Source organism: Pundamilia nyererei, unplaced genomic scaffold (assembly GCF_000239375.1).
Source record: "Pundamilia nyererei isolate P.nyererei 1_Seehausen unplaced genomic scaffold, PunNye1.0 scaffold00001, whole genome shotgun sequence".
NCBI classification, from domain to species: Eukaryota; Metazoa; Chordata; class Actinopteri; order Cichliformes; family Cichlidae; genus Pundamilia; species Pundamilia nyererei.
In genome coordinates, this window is record NW_005187402.1 from 143,964 (window position 1) to 160,832 (window position 16,869).

The window sequence follows — 16,869 nt, forward strand, 5'->3', positions numbered from 1 at the left end:
TCTTTCATGGTTGATTGTTCATATGCTTCTACATCCACATTGAAGCCTTTTGATTCTGTGTATCACAGTGCATTATGATTCCTGACAGCTGACTCTATTTCCAGGCTCAGCTGCACAGGCTGCCTGCTTTGACTGTTTTTAAAGCAGAATACTTACAATCAGGTTACAGGACACTTTAACATTAACTTGTTTTTCACACTGAACTGGGAAAAGCTTTCCTGCCTATAACTTGAAGGAGCTACAAAACAACATTAAGCTGTTTTCCATGTTTCACTGGAACATGTTAAAGGGTTATATTTGTCTGCAACTACTCTTGCATGTCTTTCTTTGAGTCTGCAGAGGGTGCCAGTGATGTGGAAGACATCATGCCTCGTCCCTATTCCAAAGATGCCACGTCCCAGTGGCCCCCAGGATTACAGGCCCGTGGCACTGACCTGCGAGCACTGTGAGGGTCATGTTTTTTGACTTTTCTAGTGCTTTCAACACCATCAGGCCGACCCTCCTGGGTGATAAGTTAACAGCGATGCAGGTGGATGCTTCTCTGGTGTCCTGGATTGTTGATTACCTAACAGGAAGACCACAATATGTACGTCTCCCACAGTGTGTGTCTGACAAGGTAATCAGCAGCATAGGGGCACCACAGGGGACTGTCCTCTCCCCCTTCGTCTTCACCCTATACACCACAGACTTCAGCCACTGCACAGAGACCTCCATCTTCAGAAGTTTTCTGATGACTCTGCGGTGGTTGGATGCATCAGCAGGGATGATGAGAAAGAGTACCGGGCTGTGGTCGACTCCTTTGTCACGTGAGCAGAATCATCTGCAGCTCAATCCAGGGGGTCAGTGTTGACATTGTGGAGGACTATAAATACCTTGGAGTACACATTGACAATAAACTGGACTGGGCTACAAACACCATAGCACTTTACAGGAAGGGCCAGAGTTGTCTCTATTTTTTGAGGCGACTGAGGTCCTTCAACATCTGCCAGAAAATGCTCAGGATTTTCTACGAGTCTGTTGTGGCCAGTGCGATCCTCTACCGTGTTTGTGCTGTTGGAGCATTTTTAATGACATTATCTGACCAGTAGCACGGCTCTTTTTATATACACCCCATCTCTGATGCAGATTACTCTTTTTGGCAGGTTCTTCAGGTTGGCTCAGTTGGCCACAAAGAAACAGAAACTTTGCATGTTGAAGACACTTTGATGACATTTAATGCTGAGGCAGTACAGACACAGTGAACTAAAAGCGCCACGTCCTTCTTCATCACCACCACCATGAAACAAAGAGACAAAGACAGAGAGACAGTTAGCAGCTGAGCGTCCTGCAGGACTTCAGGTCACTTCAGAGATAATACTGATCGATCAGTCAGGTTACAGATTGTATTATGCTGTTTATATACTGATTATTATTATTGTTAGAATAACAGAATGAGTAATTCAGAAGCTGTTTAATACACATTAACGGAGCAGTCCCTCACTTCAGGACCCCCAGTCTTTACTGTACAGACATGTTAGCAATGATCAGCATTTGTTAGTATTAGTTAGCAGCTCAGCAGCCTGCTTATTGTTGATCAGGATGACTGATGTACCCGTATTAATAGTGACTAAACAGTATGTGCATCACATTATAGTTGAAAAATAATGAAAACCTCCAACTTCTTAGAGGTGTTCGGTGTCCACGTTAGATTTAGTCTGTCACGGTCTACAGCAGGCTAACAGTTTCCCCTCGGCTTCAGCCTCTGTGCTAAACTATGCTAACATCATAGGTTGGATTGAATTAAATTCCTCATCTTTACCCATCTCTGAGACGGGAACGTGAGGTTTCTGAAAATGCTGCGTTGTTCTTTAAATCTGAGGACAGAAGACCCAGAACGGTTTCCTGAGGAACGCCACACCCACTGGGAGGTTTCCTGAAGTGGTGGATCAGTCCTTTAATATAACATCGCTTGATCTACAGACAAACTGGATCATTATTAAATTTTTCTTTAATTATTTTTTTGCTACAGGGAGTTAATAGTTAACACTATTAAAGTCCACATGATTGTTTAGGGTCCAGGTCTAGTGTTCAGGTCCAGATCCGGGTCCAGAATTTCATCTGGCTCTTGTTCTGTCCAGGGACACAGAGGACTACAGATCTCATTCAGCACTTACAAACAAGAAAAAGTTGTGGTACAGGTCCAGGTCTTTACAGGGTTCAGGAGCCTGTTAATGATGTCACCATCAGTCAGCCAGAGCTATGCCTGAACACAGAGACGTGGGCAGGAAGTCTGGATTCAGATGCTCTGGTTCAGTTCAGGCTGATTTGTTTGCTTCCACGTCTTCTAGTTTCCCTCTACTAGGAAAAAACAAACAAACACGACAATCTCTAATTCAAGAGTGGGATCCAGACCAGGATCGAGACCCAGATTCAGACCCGGATGTGTTCAGTTTGTAGAAAATCTGGTAGAATAAATGATGGTTAAAGATCAGATTCAACGCCCCCCCCCCGCCCGCCCGCCCCTGAAACAGGAAACACTATATGAAGACTTCCTGTGTCCATAAAATGTCCTACATCTCTCAGCAACTGGAATGGTGTTGCTGGAGGGCAGTAACCATGACAACCAGTCTCAGGACTTGTTGTCATCGTAGAGGTCGAGCGAAGCCTGTATATCCGGAAGCTCCATCTCACAGACGACGCTGCGAGGAGACATGGAGTTCCTGCTGAAGAAGCGACCGCCGCCTGGAAGGACAGAAGAACGTCCATCAGAGTTAATTCACTCAGCAGCAGATGCAGACGCATAACTCTTTACTTTTCAGTTTTACTTTGGTTGCTGGATAACGTTGCTCAGTTGCACTGTAAACTTGTTGCTCTACATCCACATGAAGTTGTCCTTTACTTGCCTAGAACATTTATTTGCAGTGACAGTGAATTTACAGATGTTGTCGTGTCACTTACTGGTCACGGCGATAGTGATATCGGCAGGTGTTCTGGGCGTGGTCTCAGAATGGGTGGGGCTGAGTGGCTCCAGGCTGATGGATGGCTGGTTGCTGTCACTAAGGGGCGCCCTCTGGTTGCCAGGTGCCTGACTGGCACCGAGGCGATCCACATCCAACACAACGCTGTCCACACAGGGAACACTGGTCTGAGGACAGACAGAGGCAGTCACTCCCAGGTATAATTCAGACACACCTGATGTCTTATAGATGGAAATTTTCTTCTTCAGAAACACTGCGTTGCATCATTGATGCAGCCTGCACTTTTATTTCCAGGGCTTAACAAAGGGAAAAGTTCTGTGTCTAAATACATATTTAAGCAAGAATATTTCCTATAATTGATCAAACTAAAACAGACAAATGCACAAATTCCAGTGTTCTACCATCCATCCATCATCCATCCATCATCTCCTTCTTTACACTTCAGATACTTAACAAGTATATAATTGACAGTGCAAACCAAAGTCTTCCTATGGTTGTACAGGGACTTAGTGGCCTGTAATAACAAGCCGGATACCCCAAATTTCTGAAACAACATCACAGAGTGTAGCAAGAGATGCGGTCAAACGCATTCTCAAAGCCCACAAAACACACATGGGCTGGTTGGAAAAGCTATTGTACACTCTCAAATACCCCTAAAAGGATAAAAAACAAAAAAACAAAACCACGTTGCTCTTCTTCAATCCAAATGTCATTTCGACTCTCCTGACTTCCTGTTGTAGCTGATGAGTGGGATAAATAAACGTGCACATATGCAGTTTGTCCCATTTCAGTTAGAGAAAGGCTTACTGTTTTTTGCAGTTTTATTGGACAAAGCATCACAACTTTGATGCTTTTAAAAGCAATGTGCTTTTTACAATAAAAATATTTACGTTTGCTCATGAATACAGCTTTACTGTAAATGCGCACGATATTTGTCAGCCTACAAAGATGAATTTAGAGTTTTTGATGAGACAGTAGGTATTCAGTGAAGTAACGCTGTGTGCAGACAGCAGATTGCTACAGTCTGAATATTGGTTCAACGCAGTGAATCACAAGAACTTAATCGAAGCAAAGCAGGAATGGAAAACTGAACCTTTGCTACCAAAACTGCAGCTTCACATGGAGCAGTCTGGACCAGCTTTATCTTTTCTTAAAAGAACAACAGGTTATTCTCAGAGTTTATCAAAGAGCGTTCGGTGGACTCTGTCATGTTAAAAAGAAGCATTTTAGATCGTGCCTCTTCAGGTGGACTGATGACACTGCAGGAGATCTGGAGCTCCAGCTGAAAAATAAAGCGGACGCTAGCTCTGGACGAGAGCTGCGATGTCTGTGACGCCGCCCACGTGAGGGATAACCAAAGAGCTCAAGACTGTGAGGAGCTGGCAGCAATGCACTCAGTGAAAGGACTGCAGGGAGGAACGTGATCATGCAGGTGTGTTTGTAGAGTCGGGGGCTGGAACGGGACAAACTGGCAGGTGTTCAAAATGTCAAATCTAAAAATCAGCAATGCTGAAGACTGGTGCTGTTTTTATTTTTTTGTCCCAGAGAGGAGAACTGTCCACACGTCAGGAGACTTGTGGACACTGTTTCATCACTGAGAAAGTTTTTCTCCAAAGAGAGTTCTCTTTGGAGAAAAACTTTCTCAGTGATGAAACAGTGACGATCACACATCTGCTATCCTTCACATTTCCACCTCAGACATTGACCTTAATGTTCAAGCCCAGAACTGATGAGATTTTTCTCCGTGAACAAGACAAAGAGCTCAGAAATGCAGACAAAGTCATTCAACTACAAGCAAAACGTGGATAAAGTTAAAAGTCTTTAACATTTAATAGAAAAATGCACATAAATGCAAACAGTGAGGAAATGTTGGTCTCTTTACCTAACTCACATTTCTGTTACCTCACTGTAAAATCTACCCTATCAGCAGAAAGACATCGAAATAATACCGAGTTCAGCTCCAACCATCCGCAACAGACCCAGTTTCTCACGTTAGCCAAGCTTGGTGTACGGTGAGGGCACGTCAGCCTGGTGTGAACGCTGGTTTGGATTACAACACATCTGGGTGTCTCTGTCTTTGTGCGTCAAACATGCCCATGTGTCAGCGAGGACTCACCGTGATGCCGAGAGCTTTGAGGATGTTCAGTTTGCACATGGGGCAGGTGCAGTGCTCCTTCAGCCAGGGGTCCACGCACGCTTTATGAAAGACGTGTCTGCAAAGACACAGGCGTGTTATCAAAAAACATCACGCTACGTGTTATCAGCACGACATTAGACATAGCAGACAGAACGAGGAAGAGTTCATAAAACACTTTTAATTACAGAGCCAGACTGGTCTGAGACTGGAGAGCCTGCAGCAACAAGGTCAGACTCACTTGCAGGGCAGGATTCGAACCACATCGTTCAGCTGGTACACTTCGATACACACTGCACAGTGGTTTGACTCTGTGTCCTACACACACACACACACACACACACACACACACACACAGGAAACAGGTCAGAGCTTTGCTGTGATGTTGTCTCTGCTGGTTCTGATAGTGCAGGGGTGGGGAACTCCAGGCCTCGAGGGCTGTTTCCTGCAGGTTTTAGATGTGTCATTGATCCAACACAGCTGGCTTAAATGACTAAATGACCTCCTCAACATGTGTTGAAGTTCTCCAGAGGCCTGGTAATGAACTAATCATGTGATTCAGGTGTGCTGACCCTGGGTGAGATCTAAAACCTGCAGGACACCCGCTCTCGAGGACTAACGTTCCCTACCTCTGTGATAGTGGCTCGCAGTTAGAAGTCTTTCTGATTTATGTTTCTCCTCTGAACAACATCATTGCTCTTTCATCTGAACGTCAGCGACACGTTAACCAAACGGCTGTGAGGAAACCAGATGTTCACATGCTGCATTCAAAGAACGAGGATGTGAAGGATCCAGACGCTGAGCTCATTGTCTATGAACGAGTGAGGTGGAAACTTCATCGAGCAAAAACCTTTTTCAGACAGTTCTGCTCCATCAGCTCTCTTTCCATGTATTACAGCTCTGCAGAGGCCGTCACTCACTGCCTGAAAGCTCACGTAAATTTAACCTTCTGGGTTTCGGAACCTCATTCACGGGTCCTACATCACATGTGAAGGAGAAACAGCCAACACATGTGCTCACCTTGTCTCCTTTTTTCACCGTCCTCGTCTTCAGCTTTCCGATGGCTTTCTTCGCTGCATCTCCAAGACGATGCTGACAGAGTGAGAGGACAGAGTGTTAGAGTCACAAACATTTCCAGGATTTGGGTTTTGATTCTTTGTGAAATGTGTTCTGATCAGAGTCACACGACTAAACAAACTTCATCTTTACCAAGTCAGTCAGTGAACCTCTGAGCAAATGTGTTCTTCTGAAGCTACCTGGACTCAGAGTCTGCTCTTCTACAGAAAGACTGACTTTCACTGGCCCTTTGTTCTTCAAAGGGCCAGTGAAAGATGAGGCTGGAAACACCAAAAAAGAAGAACATCTGAGTAACAGCTGTAAATGTGTGTCAAATGAAGAATGCTTTCATGAAGCACACCGTGAAGGAAACTGCTGGTCTCCAAACAAACACGGCTCGGGTTTGGAAACACCAACATGGCAGGCAGGGCCATGTTGGAGGTGGAAAACGAATCAAACTATATGAACAAAAGTCCCAGGAGAACATCGGGGGAGCAGAACATGAGAAGAGGGGCGGTCAGCTGGTACAGAAATACAGTAAAGAAGAAAGTTAACCCTTCAGAGGGCTGATTGATCATCGCAGGAAATACTGATGAGGTGAAGGAAGGATCTCAAAGTGACAACAGGAAGTGTCTGAAGAAGGTTTCTCCAGCTGGACTGAGTGAGATCAGGGCGATCGATTGCTGAAGAGCCCGACAGACTGTTTATCAGACAGTGCTTCTCTCTCCGCTCAGGAGCAGAAATCCTGGAAGCTCAGAGTCTTCACAGGAGGAGGAGGACAACACTCACATCAGCGGATATCACAGACTCTGGTACCTGAATGTAGCATCAGCCCGCGGCTAACGTGTTACCTGGCTGCGGTCCCGAGTGCTCGTGTAGCGGATCTTCTGGATGAAGTGAAAGATGAGCCAAGCTGACGAAATGATCATGAGGATGATGAAGGAGATGGAGACGAAGACCAGCGAGCCTCGGTTGATGTTCTTGGTGGGCCCGCGCTGACCAACGACCACGGAGACCAGAACCGTCATGTTCCGCTCAAGGTGGGCCAGGATCTCTTTACCGTATGCCTCTGTGATCATCACCGCCACGATGTCACCCGTGCCTGCAAACAGAATCAGAAACAGGGTGGCAGCAGGGACGGGGACGCCGTGTTAACAGTCATACAGTAAAGTGTACTGGGTATACTGGCTTTAATGGGTTGACCACACATTACAAGTTTAAAAGTGTTTGCAAAAACAAAAGCATGTGTATCATGAGCGCTTAAACACAGCAGTTACTCTGGTGACGGTCTCTGCTCAGACGCTTCAGATCATTTAAACACGGCGTCGCAGTTCTTCTGTTAAAAACTGCTCAATGTTTGTTAAACCCAGACTCCAGGTCAGATTATCGAATCAGCCCAACATAACACTGTAAACCCTGATCTCAGACCAGCTGAAATCTAAGCTCATACAAAAGACCAGGACGTTCAGAAGGCAGCACGCATCACGCCGATCAGCTCAGTGCACACGTGACCAGCACGGTTGGGTCTAATTTATTTTTACACCACCCAACAATCGAGATAAATAATCTGTTCTTAACATGGAGTACTTCCTGTTTGTGTTTTCTGAAACTCTAATTGGACATCAGCTTTGTAATTTGTTTCTTTGTCTGTTGATCTCTTCGTGCTGATGTTTCTCCCCATCATCACCTCGCTCTGTCCCACACACAGAGTGTGAGGTCACAGTGACCTCAGCCTCGAATGACACGTTGATCTATATTTAGACTGAACATCGACTCCACCCCCCGCCCGGCAGTCGTCACTTTCCTGAACATCTCTGAGGGACGATGCTGCAGCACAAACCAGTGTCAGACTTTAATGAACAGAAACACTCTGATGTGAGTCCATCCTGCGACCAATAAATCAATATGCTAGGATCAGTGACCCCAGCATGCCATCACATTGTGGCACACGAGCTTGAGCTATGAACTCAAACAGCAGAAATTTTGTTTCGCTGATATCACTGTAGGCGCCCTGACACCTGGACACCAGCGTCCTTGTTGCCGCCATGGCGTCTTTTTTACACGCAGACATGGCCGCGCTCTGATGAGGGGGCGGAGGACAGTAAGTCGTTAAAGCTTTGCCGCTCTTTGGTCTCTGTAGCCAAAAGTATGGCGATTCTGTACTGAAGTACAAGTACTGATACTGGTGTTACAAAATACTCTGATAAAAGTTGAAGTCAAAGTGAAAGTGTACGAGCTCTGTACTCAAATACTTTTACTTTGCCTCTACGCCTGGCTCAATAATCATGTCCAGGCTGTGACCAGCTGACCTGCTGCTGCAGCTCTTTGTGGATGTACACAACTGAACAGGATGTAACCCAATGCTTCAGTCCCCACACCAACAGTACACAGTTTATACAAAGTTAGCATGATGGTGGGATTTAATGACTGAATCTAAGCATCATCAGCTTAGCTTCATCTCTGCTAAAACTCATGTAAGCTAACTCTGATCACCACATCCACTGTGTGCCGTCCAACACGGAGCTTTACTGTAAATTCACCAACTAAGCCGTTTGTCATTCACCAAACTGCAGAAAAGTTTCATGCAGCCTCTGACTCACACGTCAGCTCAGTTTGTTTTGCAGGACAAAAGACAGAAATATAACATCCCATCATATAGAGCTGTAAGTGAGCATCCTTCCCTTTAACTCTAAGCTCTCTTCTTCCTCTCCTGTCTTTCTTCCCTGAGTGAAGTTAGCTCTTCCTGTGAAATCTGCAGCTGCAACACATTATGAGTCAAACTGCACACAAACAGTTTGTGTGCTGATGTTTGTTGATGTGATAGAAACATTTAGTTTGAAGGAAGTAGAAGTCAAAAGTTATCTGAAAAATAAATACTCAAGTAAAGCACAGATATGCAGAAGTACAGTGAGGAAGTACAAATACTTTGATACTTCCCTGCTCTGTCTGCAGCTACGCCAGTTTAACAAAGCTAGCTAGCTTTAGCTCATAGCTCTGCACACACTCGACTAAATGTGGAGGTGCTTCACAAACCAGAGGGTGGAGAATACGTCCATCTTTGCAGTGTGAAGCAAACACTCAGGTAAACGTTTCACCTGTTCAGATGAGTAATATGCTTGTGTGTGTGAACGCTCATCTCTGATTGGCTCGTGCGATGAGCGCTCTGACCTTCGTGTCCCATCTTGACGGTGTACTCTGGGGAGTTGTTGTAGATGAGGACGGCCGTGGCGTTGTACGCAGCTGCCTTCAAGATCTTCTCCTTAAAGGTGCAGTTACCTCTCTGCATCAGCGCCACCCAGTGGACACTGCGGGGCGGGACCAGGAAGTGAGTGTTTGGGTCGCATCCTTGCCGGTCGACCACTGAGAGGAAACCAAAGTCAGTTTAATGAAGTGTAACTAAAACGACTCAAAGGTGAGCTGCTCAACATTCGATCAATAACTCATCTTTAATCGAGTGAATTTTCCCAGATCAAACAACGATGATCAATAAAAACACTGAGACTTCAGATTAATCAATACATAAACAATAATAACAAGAACAAAGCTGGCTGCTGATCCGCGTGTCATGAGTTAAAACACATGAAACCCCAAAACAGGCATGTCGACACATTACGGGTCAATCACTTCAGATGTTCATGTGAAGCCGATCGTTCTCTATAATGAAAACAACAAAAATCAGCCGATCTGTAGGCTCAGACCCACGTGTGGTGCCCCACCCCCGCTGGGTCAACTTCAGACTTTTTGAGGTTTTCCCAAGGTTTTCAGTTATTTTTATTTTCTGGGAGTTGATTACGTGAATCGAATGTGATGAAACTCCTCAAAGGAGTGAATCTGAAAGTCGGCCTGCTGCAGAGGATCATGGGAGTCAGCTGACAGCCCACCTGTGTGAGTCCAGTCCTCGTGGAACAGAGCACGCTATAGGCTGGTTTAAATCAGCTGACCAGACTTTACACACATGGACAGACAAGAAGATGACATTTTGTAGCACTTATAGTACCTCATTGATTTTAACAGAACCAAGGAGATGTGCAGCAGCTGTACCGTGAACTTTGAACTCAGCTCAGGTTTCACTAGCAGGTGCTCCAACATGCTTTTCTCTGTGTTATAGAGCAGGGCGATATGACCAAAAATATTTATCACGATATACATTCGAAAATTTGCGATAACGATATAACTGACAATATAATTGACACGAGACAAAATACTTTACAACTCCTCAACTTTATTAGTGCAAAAACCCCCCCAAAAAATCTATATATTTTCACTTACACAAGCAGCTTTTTTAAGTGCATTAAAGTTATATAAAAATTTAACAGTGCAAATGCAAATTCCTTGCTGACAGTTTAACCAAAAGGCATTTCCAGTGGAAACCGGCCGACATATCCTCAGCATAACCATGTAGAATATCCACAAAACTTAAAAAGAGGTTATACACACACAATACAGTAATATTATGTTGAAGCACAGTATGTATCACTTCGCCAGGCTCCTGCCTACGATAGCCGTAATGCTCCAACAATCCATCAAGCGGTGCGACAGATTTTCGAGCACCATGTACATAAAATCATTTCGAGGTCAGTAAACACAACCAGAATTCATACATAAGGCACACGGGATTATAAGGGACTAGGGCTGGGCCATATTATACCGTTCACGGTAATACCGGTATAATGTTAGGCAACGATAGGAAAATGAATTATCGCGATAGAATATGAGTAAAACGCGCATATGCGCAGTGCCTTTGTTTTCACCTTTGATTGTTGAGTGAAACAGATGAACCAGAATTGGTTTGTAAAAATGGTGCAACTTCAGTGATGTGGAACTAGTTTGGTGTTTGTCCAAGCGGCCGTCGTTATTGTCGTATTTGTCGGACTAAGATGCTCTTAAATCTGGGAGTAATCTGGGTCCTAAACTCCCTATGCTTTAGGTCAAACGAACACTGCAGCATCATTGGGAGTTAAAAACTGTCTAAATTCTTTCATCTTTAATGAAACGATCAGCATTGCTGCTTAACCAGGTGTAACTATGAAGTTTAACTTCCAGGCATCCATGAAAACAAAATGTATTACATTTAACGGAGTTAGAAGCTAGCAGGAAGCTAGCGGAAGTTAGCTCGCTAGTTTCGCTAGTTACCTAAGCATGATATTGCATGTTCTGACTGAGAGATTTCTGGAAAAATTCAAACGTACAGCTCTGCTATCACGTCCAACATAAATTAAGACAGGAAACTAAACAGCAGTGACGTTTGTAGGGTTACTGAAGTTGGGCTAGCTGGTATATAATGATGTGATACGTGATCGCTAGCGACACAGCTATGTTAGCATAACATAAACAGTGAAGCTGGAGGAGAACACTAACACTTTTCCACTTATAAAAGTTAACGTTAAAGTTCCTGATAGTTAGAGACAAATGCAATCGCATGGCAGGATGCTGTAAACGGACCAAACTTCAGTCAGGAGAACAACTGAGATAATCCATCCACAATACAAGGTTAGTCATTAATATACTGCAACAACATGGGGATAGAGCAGAATTCATTCATTAATAAATCAATGGTACAGAAGTGGAGGAAGCAAGAAGAATGAGTTTAATAAAATTTGATTCTGACTGCTTTGTTTCGCTTAATGTGCGCTATAATCCCGTGCACCTTATGGTCCGAAAAATGTGTACTGCACACTGCAGTTTAATGTTGCAAAGCAACTCTTTTTAACTTCAGTGGATATTATACATGGTTATGCTCAGGATATGTCAGCCCATTTCTACTGGAAATGCCTTTTGGTTAAACTTTCAGCAAGGAATTTGCATTTGCACTGTTACATTTTTATAAAGCTTTAATGTACATAAAACCAGCTTCTTGTTTAAGTGAAAATAAATGGAAGGTTGTCTTTTTGCGCTAGTAATGTTGTGGAGTTGTATTTTGTCTCGCATCAATTATATCGTCGGTTATATCGTTATCGCAAATTTTCAAATATATATCGTGATAAATATTTTTGGCCATATCGCCCTGCTCTATAAGGGACACTGTAGATTTTCAGAAAAATCAAAGGATTAATTTTAAGTGTGCCGTATTTTCCAAACACGGTAATAACGACGGCCTGCTAGCATGTGCTACCAAAAATAGTGCTTTGTTGTGTATCTGAGGGATGAAAGCTAAACCAGTTCCACACCACTGAAGTTGCAGCATTTTTACAAACCAGTTCTGCTTCATCCGTTTCATTCAATGATCCGCTTTCACTCTTCTCATTCTGCGTCACCGTCATGTGCGTATGTAAACAAAGGCACTGCGCATGCGCGTTTTACCCATATTCTATCGCGATATTTCATTTTCTTATCGTTGCCCAACATTACACCGGTGTTACCGTGAACGGTATGATATAGCCCAGCCCTACTGTGTTATTGTCTTTATTGTGGAACGGCTGCATTCAGCTGCTGCTGTGGTTTGAGCTGGAAAAACACTGAACTCAGTTATTTTACTTTGTTACACGTCTGATTGGTCACAGTTATAGTGACATGAAGGTCTGTGTGTGTGAGTCTGTGTCTGTGTTGGCGCTCCATCCAGCAGCTGCAGTGTCCTTGGACCATCTGACTGTAATCTGACACTTCGGAGCAGAGACTCTCCGACCTTCAGCAGCCAGAAAACCTCTGCAGTGTCTCACACACACGTGCACATACACACACATGCATACACACGCACGCGCACACACACACACACACACACACACACACGCACAATCCACTTCATCAGCTGCTTCCTAGTGTTCATGGGAGCAGCTGATGGAGTGGATGGTGTGTGTGTGTGTTTTTGTTGACAGTGAATGTTGGTGTGTGTCGCTGAATTTGGCTGATTACTCTGACGGCAAAGAAAACAACAAATCAGCTTCTCTTAAACTCACAACTTTTTCTGAAACAAAGAGATAATCAGAGTAACTTCCAGGATCCTCCATCAGTGGGTTAGGCCACATCCACCTTTTCTCTTTCTCTCCTGAACAGCTTTGATGCGTTGCTCATACCGAGGCTCTGAGCTACCTTTACATTTGGCCTCTTTTCCTGTGTTCAGCTGAATGAGGGTGTTTTTAAATTGCTTCCTGTCAGCGTGGACAAGCAGCACCTGAAAACTCCTCACCTGTCTTCAAGCGCACACAGCCATCAGAGGAAGCTGTTGTATCTCTGATATCTGCATTTTGGTCGCTACTCACGCCTGGTGGTGACAGGTGGGGGTAGGGACATACACTGTTGGACTGGGCCATATCATACCATTCACGGTAATACCGATGTAATGTTAGGCAGAAAATGAAATGTTAGCGGAGAATGAGAAGAGCGAAAGTGGATCGTTGAATGAAACAGATGAACCATAATTTGTTTGTAAAAATGCTGCAACTTCCGTGGTGTGGAACAGGTTTAGCTTTCGTCCATCACATACACAGCAAAGCACTATTTTTGGTAGAGCATGCTAGCGGGCCGTCGTTATTACCGAACTGATTTTATGTACACAGCGCTCAAAAATGTTTTAGTACGACTTTGCTAAGTTACGTAGCCGCACCGCTTGGCTTGTCGGAGCATTACAGCTATCGTAGGCAGGAGCCTCGCGGAGTGATATGTACTGTGCTTCAACATAATATTACCGTATTGTGTGTGTATAACCTCTTCTTAAGTTTTGTGGATATTATACATGGTTATGCTGAGGATATGTCGGCCCGTTTCCACTGGAAGTGCCTTTTGGTTAAACTGTCAGCAAGGAATTTGTATTTGCACTGTTACATTTCTATATAACATTAATGCACATAAAAACAGCTGCTTGTTTAAGTAAAATACATGGATGGGTTCTTTTTGCACTAATAAGGTTGCAGAGTTGTAAAGTATTCTGTCTCGCGTCGATTATATCATCAGTTATATAGTTATCGCAAATTTTCAAATATATATTGCGATAAACATTTTTAGCGATATCGCCCTGCCCTAATACACTGGGAGGTAACTAAACAGCTACACCTTCACACCCAGTTCAGTCTGCACCACCTTAGACCAGTACAGCATCCACATCACACCACATTACTCCTTCTGTCAATCTCCTGTTCCCCTGTAGTGACCGAACTCCTTGAGCCAGGAACCCCTGCCAAACTCAGAGTCTGCCCTCCACCTTTGTGGCTGAGAACCAAGTGCACTTACACTCCCCTTAAGAAGCTGAATGTTAGCCTTCTTTATCCAAACGTGTGCCTGGGATCATCGTCCTATTGGAACACCCAACTGTGTCCAAGCTTCGACCGAGTAGCTGTTGATGAGAATATTGAGGTGTTCCTCCTGTACCTGACAGCCCAGACCATGAAGCTACCACCACCATGCCTCAGTCGCACAGAGTCCTTACGCTTGAAAGCCTCCAAAATCCAAAATGTGTGCTGTACAATTATTCCACCGTGGAGGCAGAACACCCACATCCAATGAATGTGGCTCGTGTTCGATCAGCTGGTCCTCCCATTTGATCAAAGAACCTGATTTAAATTATATTATTAGTCTATAAAAAAAATAACAGAGAGCTCAGAGATGATCTGGACCTTCAGCCAATCGTCTACTGTTCACTGAAGCCTCATCAGAAATGTCTCAGTGATGGACAGCTGTCAGGAAGACGTTCTTAATGAAGGGAAACGGGAAAATGACGAGAACTGGACTGAAGACCAGAGGAACAGGTCTGCTGGACAGATGGATCCACATCATGGTCAGTGTGTACGAGGAGATCAGGAGGTGGTCTCACTGTCTGCAGCCATCTGTGAGGCACGGTGGAGGTCATGGTTTCAGCTGCAGGTCAGTCAGTGGTGTTGGAGATTTTTGATAAACTCATGAATTATGAAAAGTGCCATGAACAGTATCGGTCATGGATGGGCCTCCCCAGAGCCTGGAGCTCAGCATCACTGTAAACTTCACTGAAGCATTGTGGGGTCATCCTGACAGAGGACACAACAAGGCAAAAACATCCAGAGAGCTTTGAATGTCCTTGAAGAACCTCTCCTGAAGATCCTGCTCAGAGAGCTGAAGGATGAAGCTGCTCACACCAAATATTCACTTTCAAACTCGTTACAAAAGTACATTAAGTTTTTGCCTCATTTACTGTGTTTCCATGTATTTTCCTACAAAACATAACCAAATGAGGGCTGACTCTGACCAGAAGTATGTGGAAACGTCCACTCAGCATTCATTTTACTGACACTGCAGGTGACAGGTGTGTGTGCTCAGATACCTCCGTGATGCGGTGCAGGTGCGACGATCACACCCCTGGTGTCGACCTTGGGGGAGTTCTGTCCATACTTCCCGTCATCGCTGCTAATCACATGGATGGCGTTTCCTCGCCCGTCCAGCACCGTCGCATTCACTGTAGCGCTCACAGACTCCTCCACCACCATGTTTGTGTCAGAGCGCCCTGCTGACACAGAGCGAGCCTGCACCGGGACCGGGACCAGGACCAGGACCGGGACCAGGACCAGGACCGGTGGGAGGGGGAGACGGGTCCGCATCCTCACAGCGTCTCCTGGTCACATCCAAACTGTGAGAAAGAGAAACAAAGTTTATGAGCCGGGCAGCAGCAACGGCTTGGGAGCTTCCTCTGCTTTAGGAAACAGGAAGTCCTCAGCACTGTGGATTTGTCATTTATCACCGTGAACGAGACGCGGGCTCTCACCTGTCACTGAGAGTCTGTCCTCCAGATGTTGGTCTCTTTGTTTACATTAATCCTCCGGATGCTGTTTCCCGGTTGGCTCTCCAGAGGATGATGTGTTATTCCTCTTTTGTCCTCCAGATGATCCTTTGTCTCCAGATGTGAGCTCGTGTTCGTTAATCTCTGGGTTCAGGCTGGAAGGTGCAGCTCGGACATCTGGAAGGTCGGAGCATCAGCAGCAGGCCAATATCTGGTGTTTGCATCCCGGAGCCTTGCGCTGGTTGGAGCCCGGATGGTAGCTCAGAGATCGGGGCAGAATAGCTCGTTTTCAGCGGACTGCAGCCGCCTGCGGTTCCGTTAACAGTGACTGAGCCTCCGCCGTCTGCCGCCAGGTGCAAGCAGACACACCGGCGGGCTCCCGCTCACCGCGCTCCCCCAGAGGTTCGGTGAAATGCTCGTGAGAGGATTTGGCTCGTGCTCGGTGTTTTTTCCGGTTTGCCGCCGGTGAAAGCTGCGCGCTGCGGAGGATCAAGCCCCGTCTCCGTCTCTCAGATCAGCGAGAACTGCGCAGGCGCACACTGAGGGGCCCGTGTCACTACCCGATCCGTACCGGAAACCCGATCGGTACCCCGCATGCACGAAAGGTTTCTACTTCCGGTCGTAGCGTTTTACGATAGTTATGGGTCAGAGTATCTGTTAAGATGTTAAGAATAACAAGTATATCTTAAAATGTTTGCAATAATGAAGAATTTCAGTACAATGTAGACAAAAATGAAAAATAAAAAGATAGTTACGGATCAGGACTCCCCGATCCTTACTGCGCTTCGGGTCTACCCGATCCAGGAGGGTTATGCAATAATAGACGGTAAAAGGATCGATCTGCGAGATGCACTTGAAGAAGTCACTACAAGTTAACCATAAAATGCGGGTATGTATGTGTGTATATATATGTTTATATATACATAAATGTTAAAAATACACAAATAAAAAATAGGAGAGGGTCAAAAAGCAAAGTCGTAGTTAAATGTGAGCTATACAGAGCTAAAATTGCCGCATATAGAAAGGGGTAGTACTGTGATAGG

General features: G+C 45.0%; 1 protein-coding gene across 2 annotated transcripts; it reads right to left on the minus strand.

The window, feature by feature from the left end:
• Positions 1-1,191: 1,191 nt before the first annotated feature.
• On the minus strand, positions 1,192-16,502 carry rnf130 (ring finger protein 130). Of its 2 annotated transcripts, XR_311379.1 has the most exons (10): positions 15,812-16,502; positions 15,374-15,676; positions 9,316-9,507; positions 6,999-7,249; positions 6,112-6,183; positions 5,333-5,409; positions 5,074-5,170; positions 2,938-3,124; positions 2,154-2,721; positions 1,192-1,261 (listed from the first exon to the last, which is right to left on the minus strand). XR_311379.1 is itself a non-coding variant. In XM_005719390.1 (9 exons), the coding sequence occupies exons 2-9, from the start codon at positions 15,645-15,647 to the stop codon at positions 2,609-2,611; spliced, it is 1,263 nt and encodes a 420-aa protein (XP_005719447.1). In that variant the 5' UTR covers positions 15,648-15,676; positions 15,812-16,502; the 3' UTR covers positions 1,192-2,608. The 2 variants fall into 2 exon arrangements, 1 of the variants encoding a protein (XP_005719447.1); XM_005719390.1 differs by having other exon boundaries at positions 1,192-2,721.
• Positions 16,503-16,869: the final 367 nt, after the last annotated feature.